The sequence below is a fragment of the Poecilia latipinna genome, unplaced genomic scaffold, assembly GCF_001443285.1.
Source record: "Poecilia latipinna isolate Pla-1442-1.1 unplaced genomic scaffold, P_latipinna-1.0 Scaffold2981, whole genome shotgun sequence".
NCBI classification, from domain to species: Eukaryota; Metazoa; Chordata; class Actinopteri; order Cyprinodontiformes; family Poeciliidae; genus Poecilia; species Poecilia latipinna.
Genome location: NW_015115597.1, coordinates 33138 through 49593, shown reverse-complemented (window position 1 = coordinate 49593; position 16456 = coordinate 33138). Strand labels below are relative to the sequence as shown.

Sequence of the window (16456 nt, the reverse complement as noted above, 5' to 3'; positions counted from 1 at the left end):
CGTGCGAGGTCTGAGGCAAACGTAGAGGACTGTGGCAAATGATACAAGTTTTACGTGTGTGGGGCTGGTTGGACCCCATTTCTAGACGAGGGTTAAAATGAGGGAATCAATATTTAAAATAAACATAAATAAATAAACATATTTAAGAGGGGGTGAAAAGTGGGGAAGGTTAGTAGGGAGAGATGGGAAGGTAGTAGCAGAGGGGAAGAGAGGAGGTAAGAAGGGAGGAGGGGTGCAACAAACAGCATGCTTGGATTCAAAATTGATTAGCAGTTTTTCCCAACACTGGTCCTCAAGTCAAACTGACCTGTATGTTTGCAATTCAGCAAAACCCTGTTAATCAGCCATCAATTAAAATCATGCGTTCTGAATTGGGGAAATACCAATTCTCAAGTGTACCTTGAGGAGTAGTGTTGAAAAACACTGGATTAGATGCTGGCATTTCAACTATTAGAATTCGACCAAAAAACAACATTGATTCAATGACATCTTTTCAACATCAGTTATTTGGCTAGAATTGGATGATTGTCTGATGGTTTATCAACCATCAGTCATCGACCTTAACCCTTGTGTTTACAAATGGGGTCCAACCAACCCCACACACGTAAAACTTGTATCATTTGCCACAGTCCTCGCATGCACAAGGGTTATCCATAAATTCAACTTTTGTGATCATAATTCAACAGTGAAGTAACATCTTTTGCAAACAAACCAACAGCGAAGTGGCTGTGTGTTTGGGACATCCCACTCATGTAAATAGTGGGAGTGGACCACTTCACTCCTTGTAGTAAGTTGTAGATGTTTTTGTGTCAATATATCACACACAGTCAGTGATGTTTTTTATGGACAAGTAAGAAAATGTACAGAAAGGAACCCACTATCCTCCACAGGGATTAATTTAAAACGTGATTATCCCTCGCTCAATAATAAAATGCTGTCATCCAGAGCTCCAATGAGGAGGAGAAGACAGGAAGGGGTGTGGCAAAACAACACACATTGATCAGACATTGGCATTTCATTCATTAGATTTCAACCACAAAACAACATTGATTCAATGACACATTTTCAACATTGGTTACTTGGCTAGAATTGGATGGTTGTTTGATGGTTAATTCACCATCAGTTGTCGACCTCAACCAAAAATCAACCATTCTGACTATAATTCAGTGTTGAATTACCATCATGTGGTACCTGGGTAGGCATGTTTTCAACATGTAGACTTATAGCATTAACTTTTGTCTCTGACAGTTTTAAATACAGAGTAAATATTTGACTGATTTCCCCCCAAAACAAACACAACTATTTCTAGCTATAAAAAGCAACTAGTTTATTTGTAGTTTTATTTTTCCATTAGTGTGCACACAAAAACAAAAACGAACTCTATCCTCACACAGAGAAATATTCCATTCATGAAGTAATGTTCATTGCATTCATGAAATCAGCTCAAATGTTTATGATTGAAACTCCAGCAAAATGTCTCGCCTTCAAAACCGTGAGGAAACAGTAAGAACAGAATTAGAGCCCAATGTAACTTTCACTTCTGTTCATCTTTGCTTCCATTATGGTTTTAAAATTAACACGGTTCTCATTTCCATTGTTGTGTAACACGGTGGTCACTGCTTTTATTCTCTTTATCAAACTCTATATCTGAGAGTAACATTGAGCAGGAGGAAATAAGTGAATGTTTAAATTTAAAACCAACCTAAAATCAGCTGTGATGCCATTCTGGAAGTGAGATTGTGGTTGCAGGAACATGTGGGTCTGGGAGGATCCAGCTGGTGAATAACTACTCAAAATGAAAGATGCCAGTTCTTTAAATATGTTGCAGTTAGTTTTTCCACGTGGTTTCTTGGCTCTCATGGTGTTTTCGTTTTAATTCTCCTGGTTGTTGTTTCCAGGAAACTGATTAACTTTCTTTCGTTTTTCATTATGCTTTACTGTCTTCATTCAGGAAATAGATGAACAGGTTCAGAGCTACACGAATAAATACATCAGGATGGATAAATCTTCCATGTGCAGACTGATTGAGGGGACGTTTCGCTTTTCAAGTGAGCCGGAGGGAGTGGTCAGTCCTAAGGTGTGCATATCTTCATGTTCATGAATTATGAGCGTCATTAAGATTGGATTGCGCTCCCAAGTGCAAAAATACTAAAGCATCAAGTTGTGTGCAGGAATTTTGGGGAACTAGATGATCTTGGACTATTTTAACTTTATCTTTTTCAATATTTCTGCAGGGCTTTTTTTTTGTCTTGTAACTTTTGGTTACAACAGCAAGGCTAAATTTTCCTGTCTTTTTGCAGGAGCTGGAATTTACACTAGCTGAGATACAGTTAATAGGCTTTTTCGAAGTTGTCTTTGACGACCAGCCTCCATTTGAATGGTCTCTAATGAAGAGCACGGATGAGGTCGTTTGGTCTGCTGTCATCAGATCAGGTACCAGTGCTTTTAACTGGAGAAATACACACTTTAACATTGAAAGGAATCTTACAGGACAGTGGTTTATGACTTGTGCTTAGGAGAATGTTTGCACTGAAGAGGCACTGTGTGTGTTTTGTATTGAGCCATCCTGAATTTGACTTATTCTGTTAAATACATTTGTATATTTTTCAGTAGATTTATTTTAAAGACATATTCATGTCATATTCATGCCCCTGTTAAAAATACAGACAGAGCATGTAACTATATTCTCTATTTTTAAGTAACTTAAAAATATGGTGTTGATTGCCAGAACTTCTCTGATACTAGTTTACTTGTTTTATTTTATTTCGAACAGACAAAAGTAAAATCAAGAAAGAAGAAAAAAAATGATAAACGTTCAAACAAATTATCATGCCCAAGTGACATGCAATATTATCTGTTCGAAAAGGAGCAGGTAGAAGATACAAGATCTTAGAAGTTCATACTCATCAACTTCTAATCAATTAAATGTCGACATTTGTGTCTTTAACCAGAAAGACACAAATTATTTCCACCTTACATGATATTTAAATCTCACATTCTCATCTTCAGATGTCCAATTATTTAAACACTTTTTTATATCATCAAAATTCCCATGAAATGGCTATTTGTCCTTTTTCCATTTGTCCATTGTTGCTAAAGCAATTTTCTCAACATACAATTTAAAAAACACAAAGTTACAAAAATACATTTTATCAGGTTCTACTTGTATGCCTTCTTTTTAATCTACATGACATTTTACATCTGACCAATGATTTCATCCCTCTCAAAAATGTCTTAAATTTCTACTTTTTATTCATATTTTATTGAGGCCAAAAGGATTACCAATCATACAGTAAAGTTAAACTGTCCACAGGGATTTTATGCTGGTTTGTAGTTTGATTTTTGTTAGAACATGAACGATGTCAGTCTTTTTCTTTTTTTTTTTTTTTTCTACAGATGACTGGTGGGCTGCATTAAAAGAAAACCAAGGGAAAAGAGCCATATGTATGTTTTTTTTTTTTTTTAGCTTTTAGTTAGACAGATTTTCTATCATATTTTTCAGGTTTTCCAGTGTCACTAACATTGTAATCATTTCTGTCCCACAGGTGAAGGTGAGAGTGTTCTTACAGTGTACATCTTTTGGTCACTTACTGGACAAAAGATGGGTTTAGTTACTAAACAAAACTTTTCTGGTTAATTTGAGTCATTTTTCCAGTTGAAGCGAAAAATGAGACAAAGATCCATCGGGGTCAGGACCTGTCAGAGTTAGATCTCCTGCAGCTCGCCGAGAACTTTGGGTCAGAGTGGAGGCAGGCAGCCATCTACTTAGGTCTACTGAGCAAAGACCTGGATGACATCCTGGAGACGGAGAAAGATGTGACCATGCAGAAGCATAAGATGCTGGTAAAGTGGAAGAACAGAAGGGGGCAAGGAGAAGCTACTGCGTCTGCCCTGTTGGAAAGTTTGAAAAAGATGAAGAACTTGTCCACGAACGTTCGCGACACTCTGCAAGGTACGGGCTAAGGATTTCATCCATTCTTAAGTTTTCTAAAGATTTCAAAGTTATACTTTAAACTTTGGCTACTTTATTATTAGTGTTGAGGCATTTCATCTGTCTACAGCACTGCATTGTGCAAATTCTGCTGAAAAATTCATAATATTCCAGTGGTAAATTACTGTTGCTGTTATACAACCCATCGCTATCTTGACTGGATGAATTATTATGCTTCTATGTTTACAGCTTGCCCAGTGTTGCCCTCCTTCTCTGTCCCCTCTCATTGACTTTAGCCCAATGTTTGATTATTTATCTATCCAATTCATACTTTTGTTGTTTTTCCTCCAAACCAGTGTGCAAAAATATTTAACCAGTTTATACCAGTGTACTAAAAAGAGGCCAAAAGTTACAGGCCTCTTTTCAAAACACTGAAAAGAGGCCTGTAACTTTCGCAGCTCCCAACAGGTACAGAGAAAGTGCAGCATGGAGTAGCATAGCCAAATAATTAAATGTTTTTTTTTTCTTTTCTGTTGTGTCTGCTTTTAGATTTATTGAAAGCAGATGATGAGTCCATGGACGAATAAGCTTCTACATAAAAAATGGATTCAACAAACTGCAGCAAGGATCTCAGGAGTTTGATGAAGTGTCATTGACAGGAGGACCAAACTTCGCCTCTCTTTTGTTTTTATTTTCTACACACCAAACAATAACTTTTGTGTTTACATTTAAAATGTGCCAAAATCCGTATCCCATTACATGTTCATGAAGGTTTCATTTGTGAACAATGGCAGGTCAGTGGCAAGTGAGGTGTGTGAATGTGTGTGTACCATTTTAGGTAAAATCCTGTGGAATATTTAGCAAAACGGCATTAAAACAGATTCATATGCCATCGTTTACTCATCATGTGAGTGACTCAGTGGAAAGATGAATGCAACTGGGTGAATCTGGCTGTGTAAAGTGGTTTGTGTGGTCAGTAACTGAAAAAGTGCTATGTAGAAATTTTATCTACTTACCATTTACGTTCACCATGTTCTTTATATATCGTTTTAGCTGTTACAATTCTTTTTACTTGTGGTGCAATTTTATACGCCTATTAACGGCATGTAAATAAAATAAAAGCAGCTATTTTTTTATTGCGTACCAGACAAGAGTAAATATGTTGTATTTGTAAAATAAACCTGTCTGATGTATTCATTTGGTGACGGTCTAAAAACAACATTCGTCTTAAATGATCTCCAAATCAATGTAGAGTTCTGGAAAAAAAAGTTATTAGTTTTGTGAATCAGCATTGTTGTTTTGCTAATTTAAAAAAATCTTGTGATATGAAGCCTGTACTTATTAGGCACTTATTTTGACTGCCGAAGCACTGGCACTAGAACTGAAAATCTGATGCTAAGTTTGCATGGAGTTTGCTGCATGGCCAGCATAAATAATCACTCTTTACATCATTAAGTGCACCAAACACTAAAACAGGAGAGAATGGCTGCAAAAGACGTATATTAAAACTGTTATTTGTAAGCAAATCGATTTCATAAAGTATTTTCCTGCCCATCCATTGAGCAGTCTGCTATGTAAGCCTGAAGAAGAATCCTGAAATTTTGTCTTTTTCAGGATTAAGATTCATTTGGAAAATGATTATCCTTCAAAGAAAATGAAAAGCTTATAAAAGTCACAGGGAACTGATAATATGAATTGGATTTTTGTTGTTAACTGTACACTACTTGGTAACACTGTTAAGTAAAAAACCAATTGTCAGTTGAGCTGAGCATTTAAAGCATTATTTGAATTGATTAGGAATCTTATTTGAACTAAAGTTGAGAGCTCACTCGAGCAAAGGGGTTTTATGATATTAATGTGATACATTAAAGTTGCAGTAGGTAATTTTTATAAAAATGATTTTTATTAGTATTTATTTTCAAAAACAAAGCCTAGCCGTGTGATCCATCGGAGAAGGAGGATGGAGGTCCCAGGTTCAGGTGCTGTATCAGACTTCCAGAGGAGGAGGTTAATAATTTTTGCTTAATTTCTACTCTTTTTGGCAAAGTCTCGACCCTCCCACAGTTTTCCTGAGACATCAGGAAGAACATGGCAGATGTCACGGTCGGCCAACCGGGTGACCATTAGTTCATCACTTCGCTAAACCACACAAAAAAAAAAGAAAGAAAAAAAAAAAGCTGTTACACCAGCGACCTGCCAGAACCACACACACGGTAAAAAGCCCAGACGGGCTTCACTTGACCCGTCCGAGAACTACGGGAGGGTTAAAACTCTGCTTATTTTTGCTATACCATAGAACCTCCCCACAAAACAAAACACACAATTTCCTTTTTGCTGCAAGAACACACGGCTGTTTTTTTTTTTATCGTTATCTTTACTGTCATTTCAGTTTGATCCATTCAGCCAGTTTTAATATTTGTCACTATAAAAACAGTGAGTTCATGTATTCCTGCTTTCCCACATTGTTTACATTCCTCATTGTTGGTTTGTTGAATATCTTGTCGCCTCATGCTGCCATTGCTCTGTGGTCCAGTATATGTTTTGATTTTCCCCCAAAACTGTGATAGTTTTTGCTGTTTTCATTCTTACTTCCTATTTGTGGTCTGTAGCAAATGATGTGGTCTAGTTTTGTACTCAGAAATGTTTTTTTTTCATGCACTTCTCTGTTCTTGTGGAGCATGAAAAGGCCGAATTTAGCATGTGACTGCCCAATAAAATATGGTTACTTGATGGACTGTATTTAAATTAACAATCTATTTTATCATCTCAACAGCAATATATATATATATATATATATATATAATTAAAATGTTATTCATGACTTGATAAAGTAGACAGTAATATTTCCACCAACACCAGATTTGCTTGGATGCCTTTCCTCCTTAATTAGATAAAATTGTCATTTGCAAACTGCAGTTTGTTTTTACTCAGGTTATCTTTTTCTGACAGTAAACCTGAATCAATTTAAACTTTAAAGGGTGCAAAACCAAAAAAAAAAAAAAAAAAAAAAAAAAAAAAAAAAAAAAAACAAACAAAAAAACTAAAGTAGGAAAATTATTTTTCACGTAGACATAAATATGTTAAAAGGAACCTGAGAAATGTGAGTCCGGAACAAGTATGCCATTCAACAAACATGGGAACTTTATTTGAAATACACATCAGCTTTCTAGATATTTTCATAAAATACTGCTTTACTTTCAGATCAAATAAATTATTAAGTTAATACAAATAAATAATAAATAAATAAATAAAATCGAATACTGGAATACATTCCAAGACTTTAACCAGGCCAATATGACCATTACTACTCTTAGTGACAGACTGGCGGACCCTTGGCTCTTACAAAGAGAAAGAGGGTCCGCACGGATAGCTTATGCCTGAGCAGCTTCGTTTGGCGGTAAGCACCACACGTTCAGTAGCTTGTGACAACAGTGTTACGGGTTTGGCGCAGTAAATCATATGGAAGGAAGATGGGATCGACGCCGATGCTGATGAAGCTTCGGCTCGTCTACTTCCTGTGGTCCCCTGAGGAGATGTAGCCCACGGCTCGGTTGATGGTGATGGCGCGAACGTGGAAGCCTCTCATCATCTTACACATCTTCTGTCGGTTCTTGAAGGAGTCGCTTTCCCACCGACCGGGTGCGTCCTAAATACAAGGAGGGACAGAAGAATGACGATCGTGCTAACAACAGAAATTCCCTTTTGAAATAATTACAAGAAAACACTAATTCCTGTAAGGATTTAGACGAAAAACAAAACTTAACCAAAAAGTAAATACACAGTGGTGTTGAATGGGGAACAAACACAAAAGGACTAGAAAAAAAAAATACCTCAAAAGAGTTGTGCTCTCCTGTTTCCACCAAGGAGCAGTTCTGTGCAAACCAAGAAAAAGATTTTATCATGCAACTTCCATTTTCCAAATTTCCCTACAGATTCCTTCAGCATCACATGTTTGTCGCATGGCTGCATGTCCTGCAGCTCTTACTGACCTTCCTCAGGTCCTGAATGACTCCCAGAGTCGGACCCAGAAGTGTTTTTTCCTTCTCAGGTTTGTGGAGTGGGGACTGGAGGTACGTGTCAATCGCGGTCTGGTAGTAGGCCAAATCCCTCATGATGTTCATCACACACTCATTCTGTCAGGACAAGAATAATAAAAGAAAACAGGACTTGTGGTTTATTTTATTGTGTCCAAAAATCAACCTTTTAGAAGCGACTCGCAGCAACAACGTACCTCACTGAAGGACGAATTGGTCAGCATGGCACAGCTGGAGTTCTGAGGGGAAAGTACAAGTTTCTAACATGAGTTTTTGTTGTTGCTGTTGTGGAGTTTATTTCTGGTCAACACAGACACCACAGTTCAATAAATGAAACTGTAAACAACGCTGAAAACAGCTTCATGTGTCTGTTTTTATTTTAATGCAAGACATTTGGTAGAAACTGATTCCGAAACTTATTTATCCAGTCTCTCAATGCTGAACAGTATTAAGTAACAAAGAATTACTGTATTTCTTTGTTAGTTGTTTCATTATTTGGCCTAATAATAAACACATTGTCATTTCGAATGAAATTGATGCAACTACCTATAAGCTGTTAAAATATTAAATCTTTTTCTCCATAACAAAAAAAAACACACAAAAAACAGTATTTAACACTTAAGTAATTCAGCATGATACAAATATAAAGCAGCTTTGATTTGACTGATAAAAATAGCATCTAAGCACACAACTGTCATGTTGAAGTTCTGTTTCTGTGGCCACAGAAATAGCTGTGGCGAGCCGGATTTGGCCCACGAACCTTCAGTTTGACGCATGTGACACAAATTCTTTCTCAATACCTTATAAGTGTATTTTAAAGTTATTTTTAATGCAATTAGCGAGCTGATTACTGATCATCTAAACAGGACTCCAAAGCGTTTGACTCTACAATGTTCCACACATTCATGCACAAACAGACAGCTGCTCTGGGGACACGACCAGAGCAGCTGCAGGCAAAGACGACAAACAGAAACAACAACGTCTTAATTATTTACCTGAGTCGAAGCGGGAGTGCAGGCCCGCACCGTTTCGCTGCTCCTCATTGGCATCTCACTGGATTTGATCAAGCTGAAACACAAATCTTCCTGCAATACAAAAATGTACATTTATTTTATTTCATTTAAAAAAAAAATCGTGATGGGGATTATAGTTGAATAATAAGTAAAAAAAAAAAAAAAAAAAAAAGTTTACCCACGCTTTTGAGAACATCCGTGACACTCCGCAGAAGGCTCCTGAAGAGACTTGCGCACTGTGCGCTGTTTGCGCTCGGCGGCGGCAGCGGCAGCGGCAGCCCCGTGGATGTGCGCCAGTTGAGCAGCATCAGCATCAGCATCAGCGCGGCGCAGCTGGAAAAGCCTGCAGGAGAATCCCAGACATCAACACCCGCGGTAGCATCACGTTTTGGGCAACCAAACAACCGAAACGGAACAGTAAAAAAATAAATAAATGAATAAAAATTTTAAAATGCGCATTTGATCGCTTGGATGTCACTGACTTACTTAAATGAACGTGTCTCATTTTTTCGGAGCAGACAGAAAGAGAGAGAGACATCTGTGATGGAACTTGGTAAAACAGCAACACTGAGCTGCACGCTTTCATCTCTAGGTTTTATACAAACAAGCGGGGAATTCCCGCACAAGCAAGACGTAATGTAATTTCCACATGATTTCTCCTTGAAGGATTATTACAAGTGGGTGAAAGAAAGACACTTAACGGCCTGAATTCAAAGCGAAGGAGCAGCAACCAATCACCAGGCAGAGACGGGACTTCCAATTAAGAGCTACAGTAAGTCGGTGCTGTAATTATTACGCGATCTGCGGTGCAGAGTGATATTTGGAAATTCTGCCTGTTCGGTCACATCAGCGCTATTAATGGAGCGACAACCAGCGATTAATAATTAATCATGCCAGGAAGACCGCTGTGTGGGGTAGCGAGGGTGAAGTGAATCACATGTGACATCAAACAGCATCATTTCACGACTCAAGAGCCAGCTGGAGGTCAGCGGGCCTGTCGGCGTGGGCCCCTGAAACGACGGAGGGATTGTCATCATTTTCGGCTCATTCTAGGAGGGCGGCGACAGGACTGCTTTCCCCACAAGACTTTCAGAAACAAAAGTCGATGAGCAAACCAAATGCATGTAGATTAAAAAAAAAAAAAGTAGGCAGCTCAGAGGTCACCGTACAAATATATAGTTTGGATCAAAGAACACAACTCGATTTATTTGATAAATAAATAAATGTATTCATATAAATAAAGACGATTGTCTCCACTCAGTCCATTGAGCAGAGACAATCAAAATTTTAAAACAATCTTTGAAAAATAAGCATAAACAAAACTCTATCTATCTATCTATCTATCTATCTATCTATCTATCTATCTATCTATCTATCTATCTATCTAGTCTCATGTTATTTTTCGTGTCTTCAGAAGTTTCTCAAAATGCACAGTAACTTTCTAGTAAGAGAGAAAAAAAATTCTGGTGATCGAACAGAGAATCCCAAACCAACCCACAACACAACTTGCTGCAAAATGAAAATGTTGCATAAACCATCTAAACGTGGAGCAGCTCGTCCAGGAGGGAAACCCAGCCTCGTTCTCCTGACCTCGTTCTGGGGAACTCCAAGGCTTTCCCAGGCTGCAAGACGCCTCTCAAGTGTTGTTCACAAATCTGTGTTAGTGAACACTTTTCCTTCGCAGAGAAAATCCATCCCACCTAGGTGTGGTATATCAAGATGCTGATAAGAGTGGACCGCGTGATTACTGGACAGACGTGCATTAGGTTAGTCACGATAAAAGGAAACTCTGAATTCTGCAGTTTTGCTTTTATTTTGGGTGGTGGGGAGTTTGGGAGGGTAAGAAACCCTGTCAGTATTTGGTGTTTGCACCATTTGCCTCATGCGGTACAACATCTTCGCATATTATCAAGTTGTTGATTGTGGCCTGTGGGATATTGGTCCACTCGTCTCCATTGACTTCGGGATGTTGCCGGATGTTGGCAGGAAGTCTCACACGCCGATCCAGAGCATCCCAAATATGAACTGGGATCAGCTTCCCTGAATGTGTCCAGATCCTGGCAATGAGGGGTTGTACAACATCATGAGGTGAAGGTCAAACCAATGGGGTCTCAGGATTTCATTACAGTATCTTGGTGCATTCAAAATGCCGTCAGAAAAATACACCTGTGTTCGTTGTTGATAACATGTCACTGTCCATCCACCGCCACGGGTCACTCCATTTAGAACATCAACATCACCCACACAACGCCACACACACCGCCTCACAGAACAGTGAGAAGTAGGATCCCTCCGCGTAGAGGACACCTCTCCAATGTGCCAGACACAATCAAACGTGAACATTTCCCCAATCAAATCGCAGTCAAGACTCCAATGAGGATGGGGAAAACTCAAATGAGCTTCCCCAAGACTGTTTCTGACATTTTGTAAAGGGATTGTCTGGTTTTGCAAACCGATTGTCGAAGCCGACGTCCGGGTGGCCGTCCTCAGACGACCTTTCAGGCGATCAGGTGGAGGTGTGACTACACGTGGTCTGTACGTGGCAACTGGGGTCTCCCTCAAAACCTGCAACATCTGTGGCGTGCTCTGTGTGATCAAGCTGCAGATTTCAGAGTGGCCTCATTGTGGCGCTAATCCTGCTGTCCAGTCAGTATCCTGATACGCCACACCTGTGAGGTGCGATGGCTTATCTCGGCGAGGGGGCAAAGCGTTCACTAACTCGGACTTAGGCTGATTTGTGAGCGATCCACACAAACGCACACACACCTCATGCAGTGTTTGAAGGGAAATGCATTTCTTTGAAACTAGTTTTCTGCGTGTGGCTGCAGGAGTTTCCTGCTCTTTGTACACATTGACCACAGCACTGTCAAACGCTGAAACCCACGGTTGCTGTATGAGTTACAGGATGTGTTCAGGTGTACGACCCACCAGGAAGAAGCGGTTTTACCTGAAAAAAAAGGAAAGAAAAAAATGACAAAAATTTTTTATTCATCACAAAACATTCAAGTCATCTAGATTTATCTCAGTATGGTCTGGTGTCTCACCACAAGTGAACTTTATGTTCTACTTATTAAGCTCATCAGTGGTCATTTGGTTGAGAGAAAAATTCCTGATAATGATTTTAAAAGGGGTTGTCCAAATTAATTTGCAGTCACCTTGAGAAGAAGAAGAAGAAGAAAAAAAACAGCTTGCCTCAATAAATGACACAGTGAAGTAAGATGAAAAAAAAAGGCAGCAGCTGAGTCACAGTAAGTAACATCACACTTCTTAGAAAGAGGAAGCTGAACGTTCTGCTCGGCTGACGGGGCGACGAACTGCACAGACCAACACATACAAAACCAAGTTTATTCTTTATTTTACATTTCTGTACATAAACATTTCTTTCCCTCAAATAAAGCATCTGAATACAGCAGGATGAAAATGATATTTAACACACTTATTCATTTGAAATGACTCATGTCAGAAAAATTCAACATTCACAAAATGCTGATAGAGCAATTCAGAGTGAACGTATTACCAGTCTACAACTCCACTACAAAGCAGGCATGTTTCCTTTACACTCTTTTTAGCACCTTCGGACAAACGTTTCTCAGTTGAAAACTACCATTTGTGCAGAATAAAAACGCTTCAACTTTTTGAGTCCAACTTAAAAATGTTCTGAAGAAAATTCGTTTTCAGTTTTCTTGTCATACAGTGTTTTTCCTTTTTTTTTCTTTTTATGACTGACTTTCTACTAAAGTTTGAACTATTATTTGATTTTTTCCACACTTTATTTTTATTATTTTTTTTTTTTTGCATCTGAACAGGTATAATTTAGTGGCAAATGTAGAAAGTCGAAAAGAAACAGTAGCAAAGCAAGGCCGACTACTGCACAGGAAGCTGGGGGACAGAATCTATGATGACACACAGTTTTCCTCTTCTCCCAGGAAGTAGGACGCGCTGCTCCATCCTTCGGCGCCGGGAGAAGCAGTTAAAAGACAGTGTTTTTTTTTCTTTTCTTCTTTTTTTTCTTCTTCTGTGCTGTTGCTACCAGTGAAGTCAGTGAGTTGGTAGAAGGGTAGACGGCAGGGAAGTGTGGCGGGGGAGGAAGGAGCGAAAATACTTGGGGCAGGCGGGGAGGTTTTGGATAGACACAGGGTGCAGAGGAAGTGATCCAGGGAGGAAAGGTTTCATCTCGGCAGAAGGGAAACAGACGGGAGCGGGGACAGTGGAAGGACGGGCGTCTTATTTGGATAGGGTTCTCTCAGCCAAATGTTTCTGCTGGCTCTCGGCATGCCTGGGAAGAAGGAAGCAGAAGTAAAAGATTTTTAGGAAAATGTACTTTTATTTATTTATTTTTTGTTGTTGTTGAAAAACATAAAAAATAGCAAAAGATACAACAAGCTGAACTTTTATAAATGAATGAACAAAATAATGGACTATTTATCTTATACATTTAGACACTGTCACTAAACACAGTGCGACATCGGGATACAACTCCATAAAAATAACAGAAAACAAAAACTAATGCATAAAAATAAAATTCATGTTCTCAAAGGATTGCTGAAAAAATGGTAATAAACAAATTTAGCTTGACGTCAGAGCGACACTGTGCTAAAAATGTATGTATGTCACTTGCTATGTAAGTATTTATTTCTTTAAACTAATCCAAACTTACAAACTTTTATCAGTCGACTGCTCCAAATATGGATAAGGACCAAAATTAATGGAAAAGATAATAACAATAACATCAAACCACAATTAGAAAAGTAGATGAGTGAAGAAGGTTTAGACAAAATAACGAAGGGCTGAATTTATGCCTTCAGTTAACATCTGTTGAAATTTAGCTCAGTTAGATGAACTAAAACCGAACTAAAAGATGAATTAGAGAAAAGTGCAGAGAAAAGTGATGGGGAAATCAATATCCTGAAGGTGAAATGCGGGCCGAAACCAACCACCTAAAAAATGGTCCGACAGGAAGGAAACGACCTTGGATTGGATGATGAAAAACATTTTGTTTCAATTCAGTTTCGTGTTTAAAAGTAACCTCTGTCTAAAGTCGTCAGTTTCTTAAGATAATGTGAGACTTTTATGAAAATGAAAGCAACAAAAATATGACCAAAGCATTAAACTGGTCAATGTTCTCGATTGAGATATTGTTTGATGACATAAAAAAAAAACAAAACAAAAAAAAAAACAAATGTGGAAAGATTGAAAAAAGTTTTTTTCTTTTTACTGGTTTGTGTTTTCCATGACAGGATACCAACCGAGATGAGAACACTGGTGAGATCAGATGCAAAAGTTTTTAATCTGAAACCAGACCTAACTGGATCAATCACGACCTTCACCAACAGATGTGGACGTTTAATCTGCTTTAACTGGGAAACATCTTTGTCATAAAATAATAATAAAAAAAAACAAAACCACAGAATGTGGGAACTGGATTTTGCTTTGATGAAATATAATCCTGCTCCACTGGAAAAGATGACAGCGTACATTCAGGGGAACTCCACAGACTTAACAAGTCAGAGTTAATTAAGTTATCAAGTGGGAAATATTGTAATAAGCCTGTAAATATTATATAACAGTTTTTTTCTTTTTAACCAATGATGACGAATCGATCAAGAAAATTACTGCACAAACTGGCAATGAGTCATTTGTTTTAATTGCGCCCCAGGAGGGATTTTGACCTGTTTAAGGTCACTCCGCCGCATCTCAACTCTCTAAGGTTCTGACTTTGAATAGGCCACGTCAAAACCTTAATTAGTTTTGTATTTTTGAAAGCCATTCAGATGCGATTCTACTGATGAGCTTTTGATTTTTATCCTGCTGCATAACCCAGGTACGGCTGAGCTCCAGGTTTCAAACTGATACCTGGACATCCACTTAAGTGACTCCTTAATTTAAAAGGCCAGACAGTAATCAGACATGTATGTGAGTGGCAAAACTTATAGAAAAAAGTGGATTTTTACAGTTTATCAGTAAAAAGTCCCATTTAATGTGTCGTCACCTGGTGAGGTCCTCAATGTCAACCAGCATGGCGTCCTGCTCCATGTGTAGCTCATCCCGAATCAGTAGCAACTGTACAAGCTCCTCATTCAGACCTGCAGTGATATGCATGGAGACACACACATTCGTCAAAAGCAGTAGTTTGAAGTGTATGACTTAGAAATAGTCACAAATCCTCTTAAGTAGTAATAAATGTGGATGTAATGGTGATACAGGACAGCAGCAATGGACTAGAAAGTTACATTAAACATTTTTTAAGAGGTAAATTTATTCACTCATTATTTTATAATTACACATAAGTTTATCAACTTAAATTGGAGAATTTTTTAGCTTAGGTTTCCTAATGTTAAAGCTTTTCTGCAGTAGCTTCATAACATGTTAAATACATTTCTATAAAGACAAATCTGTCGAGGGTGAATTAAGGCCGATACGGGAGGAGAACAGTTTTGTACATAGTCTCAGTTTCCAAGGATACTTTTCCTTCGACGACACACCTGTTTGCCTCCGTGCTTGATGGGGTTTCTTCTAGTTTTGCTATAGTACAACAACATTCACATTTCTGAGAAAGAATAACTAATCATTGACTAAAAAGATGACGCTAGCAAAGTTTTCAAAGCAATGAAAAAAACAAACAAAAAACCCAGTGAATATACCAGAAGTAGCTAAATGTCAGTTAGGTCCCAGAATGGTACATATGGATGTACATAGCAATACTTTAAGACCTGAAATGTATTTTTATGGTATTTTTTAATTACTTTTAAGAGTCTGCAGGAACCCTGGGACATTTACCTTACTTTGAGGAATGTTTTTAAAAACAAAAACAGCTCGTCTAAAGCTGACACATCAGCGGCATGCGCTCCTCGTTGCATCACATGTCTTGGCTGCTTTCCCCAGAAAAAAAAAAAAACAATAAAAGGTTGAAGAGGTCTAAAAAGGGGAAAGTTGCTTTTGTAGAACTTTTTTTTTTGTGTGATTTGGGACTTGTGGGGATTTTTGAAAGGGTTTAACGTTAAAATGCGAGATTATTCATCTATGGATACCAGGATCAATGAGGTATACAGAGCGGTAACAGAAAGCGCTCAGGGGAAGCTGCTGACTGGTACTGTACAGCTCCGAAGTGACTAATATATAGTGGAGTACTTTCATATCTATCGAGGAGGGGCCAGGGGTCACTGTGCTGGTATTTCCCCCATTTGTCTTCTTGCTCATTTCTGCCAGTGAAAGCAGAGGTCAGTGTGTGTGTTCACTCACTTTCAATCTGGGAATGCAGGTCGTTGACTATAACCTGAAGCTGCCCCAGTGTCATGTCTCTCAAGTCGGTGGGTTTCAGACTTCTTTTCATTAGACACTCGCTGATATGAGGCATGTGTGGAAGCTGATGGAAGGAAAGAAAAAAAAAACATTAATTAGGTTTTTTGGTTTCTCTCGAAACAATATTTTGTTTAAACCAGCTTAATTATTGTAAATATAAAGTTAATGAAATGAAAAAC

The 16456-nt window shown here is 38.3% G+C and overlaps 3 protein-coding genes across 4 annotated transcripts in view; 1 reads left to right on the top strand and 2 right to left on the bottom strand.

The window, feature by feature from the left end:
• LOC106939780 (uncharacterized) overlaps window positions 1–5111 on the top strand; it is a 17580-nt gene extending 12469 nt beyond the window's left edge. The window contains exons 8-13 of the mRNA XM_015022322.1: window positions 1952–2077; window positions 2301–2433; window positions 3397–3444; window positions 3546–3551; window positions 3656–3952; window positions 4481–5111. Of these exons, the coding sequence (XP_014877808.1) occupies window positions 1952–2077; window positions 2301–2433; window positions 3397–3444; window positions 3546–3551; window positions 3656–3952; window positions 4481–4518 (648 nt within the window). The 3' untranslated portion in view covers window positions 4519–5111. The remainder of the gene's footprint in view (window positions 1–1951; window positions 2078–2300; window positions 2434–3396; window positions 3445–3545; window positions 3552–3655; window positions 3953–4480) is intronic.
• Window positions 5112–7126: 2015 nt separating this feature from the next.
• Window positions 7127–13066, bottom strand: LOC106939782 (interleukin-12 subunit alpha-like). The gene is made up of 6 exons (XM_015022326.1): window positions 9161–13066; window positions 8961–9050; window positions 8163–8204; window positions 7921–8064; window positions 7762–7803; window positions 7127–7577 (listed from the first exon to the last, which is right to left on the bottom strand). Exons 1-6 carry the CDS (start codon window positions 9296–9298, stop codon window positions 7440–7442), a joined length of 594 nt encoding a protein of 197 aa, XP_014877812.1. The 5' UTR covers window positions 9299–13066; the 3' UTR covers window positions 7127–7439.
• A 39-nt stretch (window positions 13067–13105) lies between these two features.
• Window positions 13106–16456, bottom strand: part of LOC106939781 (schwannomin-interacting protein 1) — a 28185-nt gene continuing 24834 nt past the window's right edge. For both annotated transcript variants that reach the window (XM_015022324.1, XM_015022323.1), the window contains exons 5-7: window positions 16218–16341; window positions 14968–15061; window positions 13106–13254 (exon numbers count right to left, since the gene is read on the bottom strand). In XM_015022324.1, coding sequence (XP_014877810.1) covers window positions 13203–13254; window positions 14968–15061; window positions 16218–16341 — 270 coding nt within the window. In that variant the 3' untranslated portion in view covers window positions 13106–13202. The remainder of the gene's footprint in view (window positions 13255–14967; window positions 15062–16217; window positions 16342–16456) is intronic.

Coding starts and splice junctions, on each gene's coding strand:
- LOC106939782 (XM_015022326.1), bottom strand. CDS start 9,298: ATGCTGATGCTGATGCTGCTCAACTGGCGCACATCCACGGGGCTGCCG. Junction 8,065..8,162: donor CCAATTCGTCCTTCAGTGAG/GTACGTTGTTGC, acceptor TTGTCCTGACAG/AATGAGTGTGTGATGAACAT. Junction 7,578..7,761: donor GAGAGCACAACTCTTTTGAG/GTATTTTTTTTT, acceptor CCTTGTATTTAG/GACGCACCCGGTCGGTGGGA.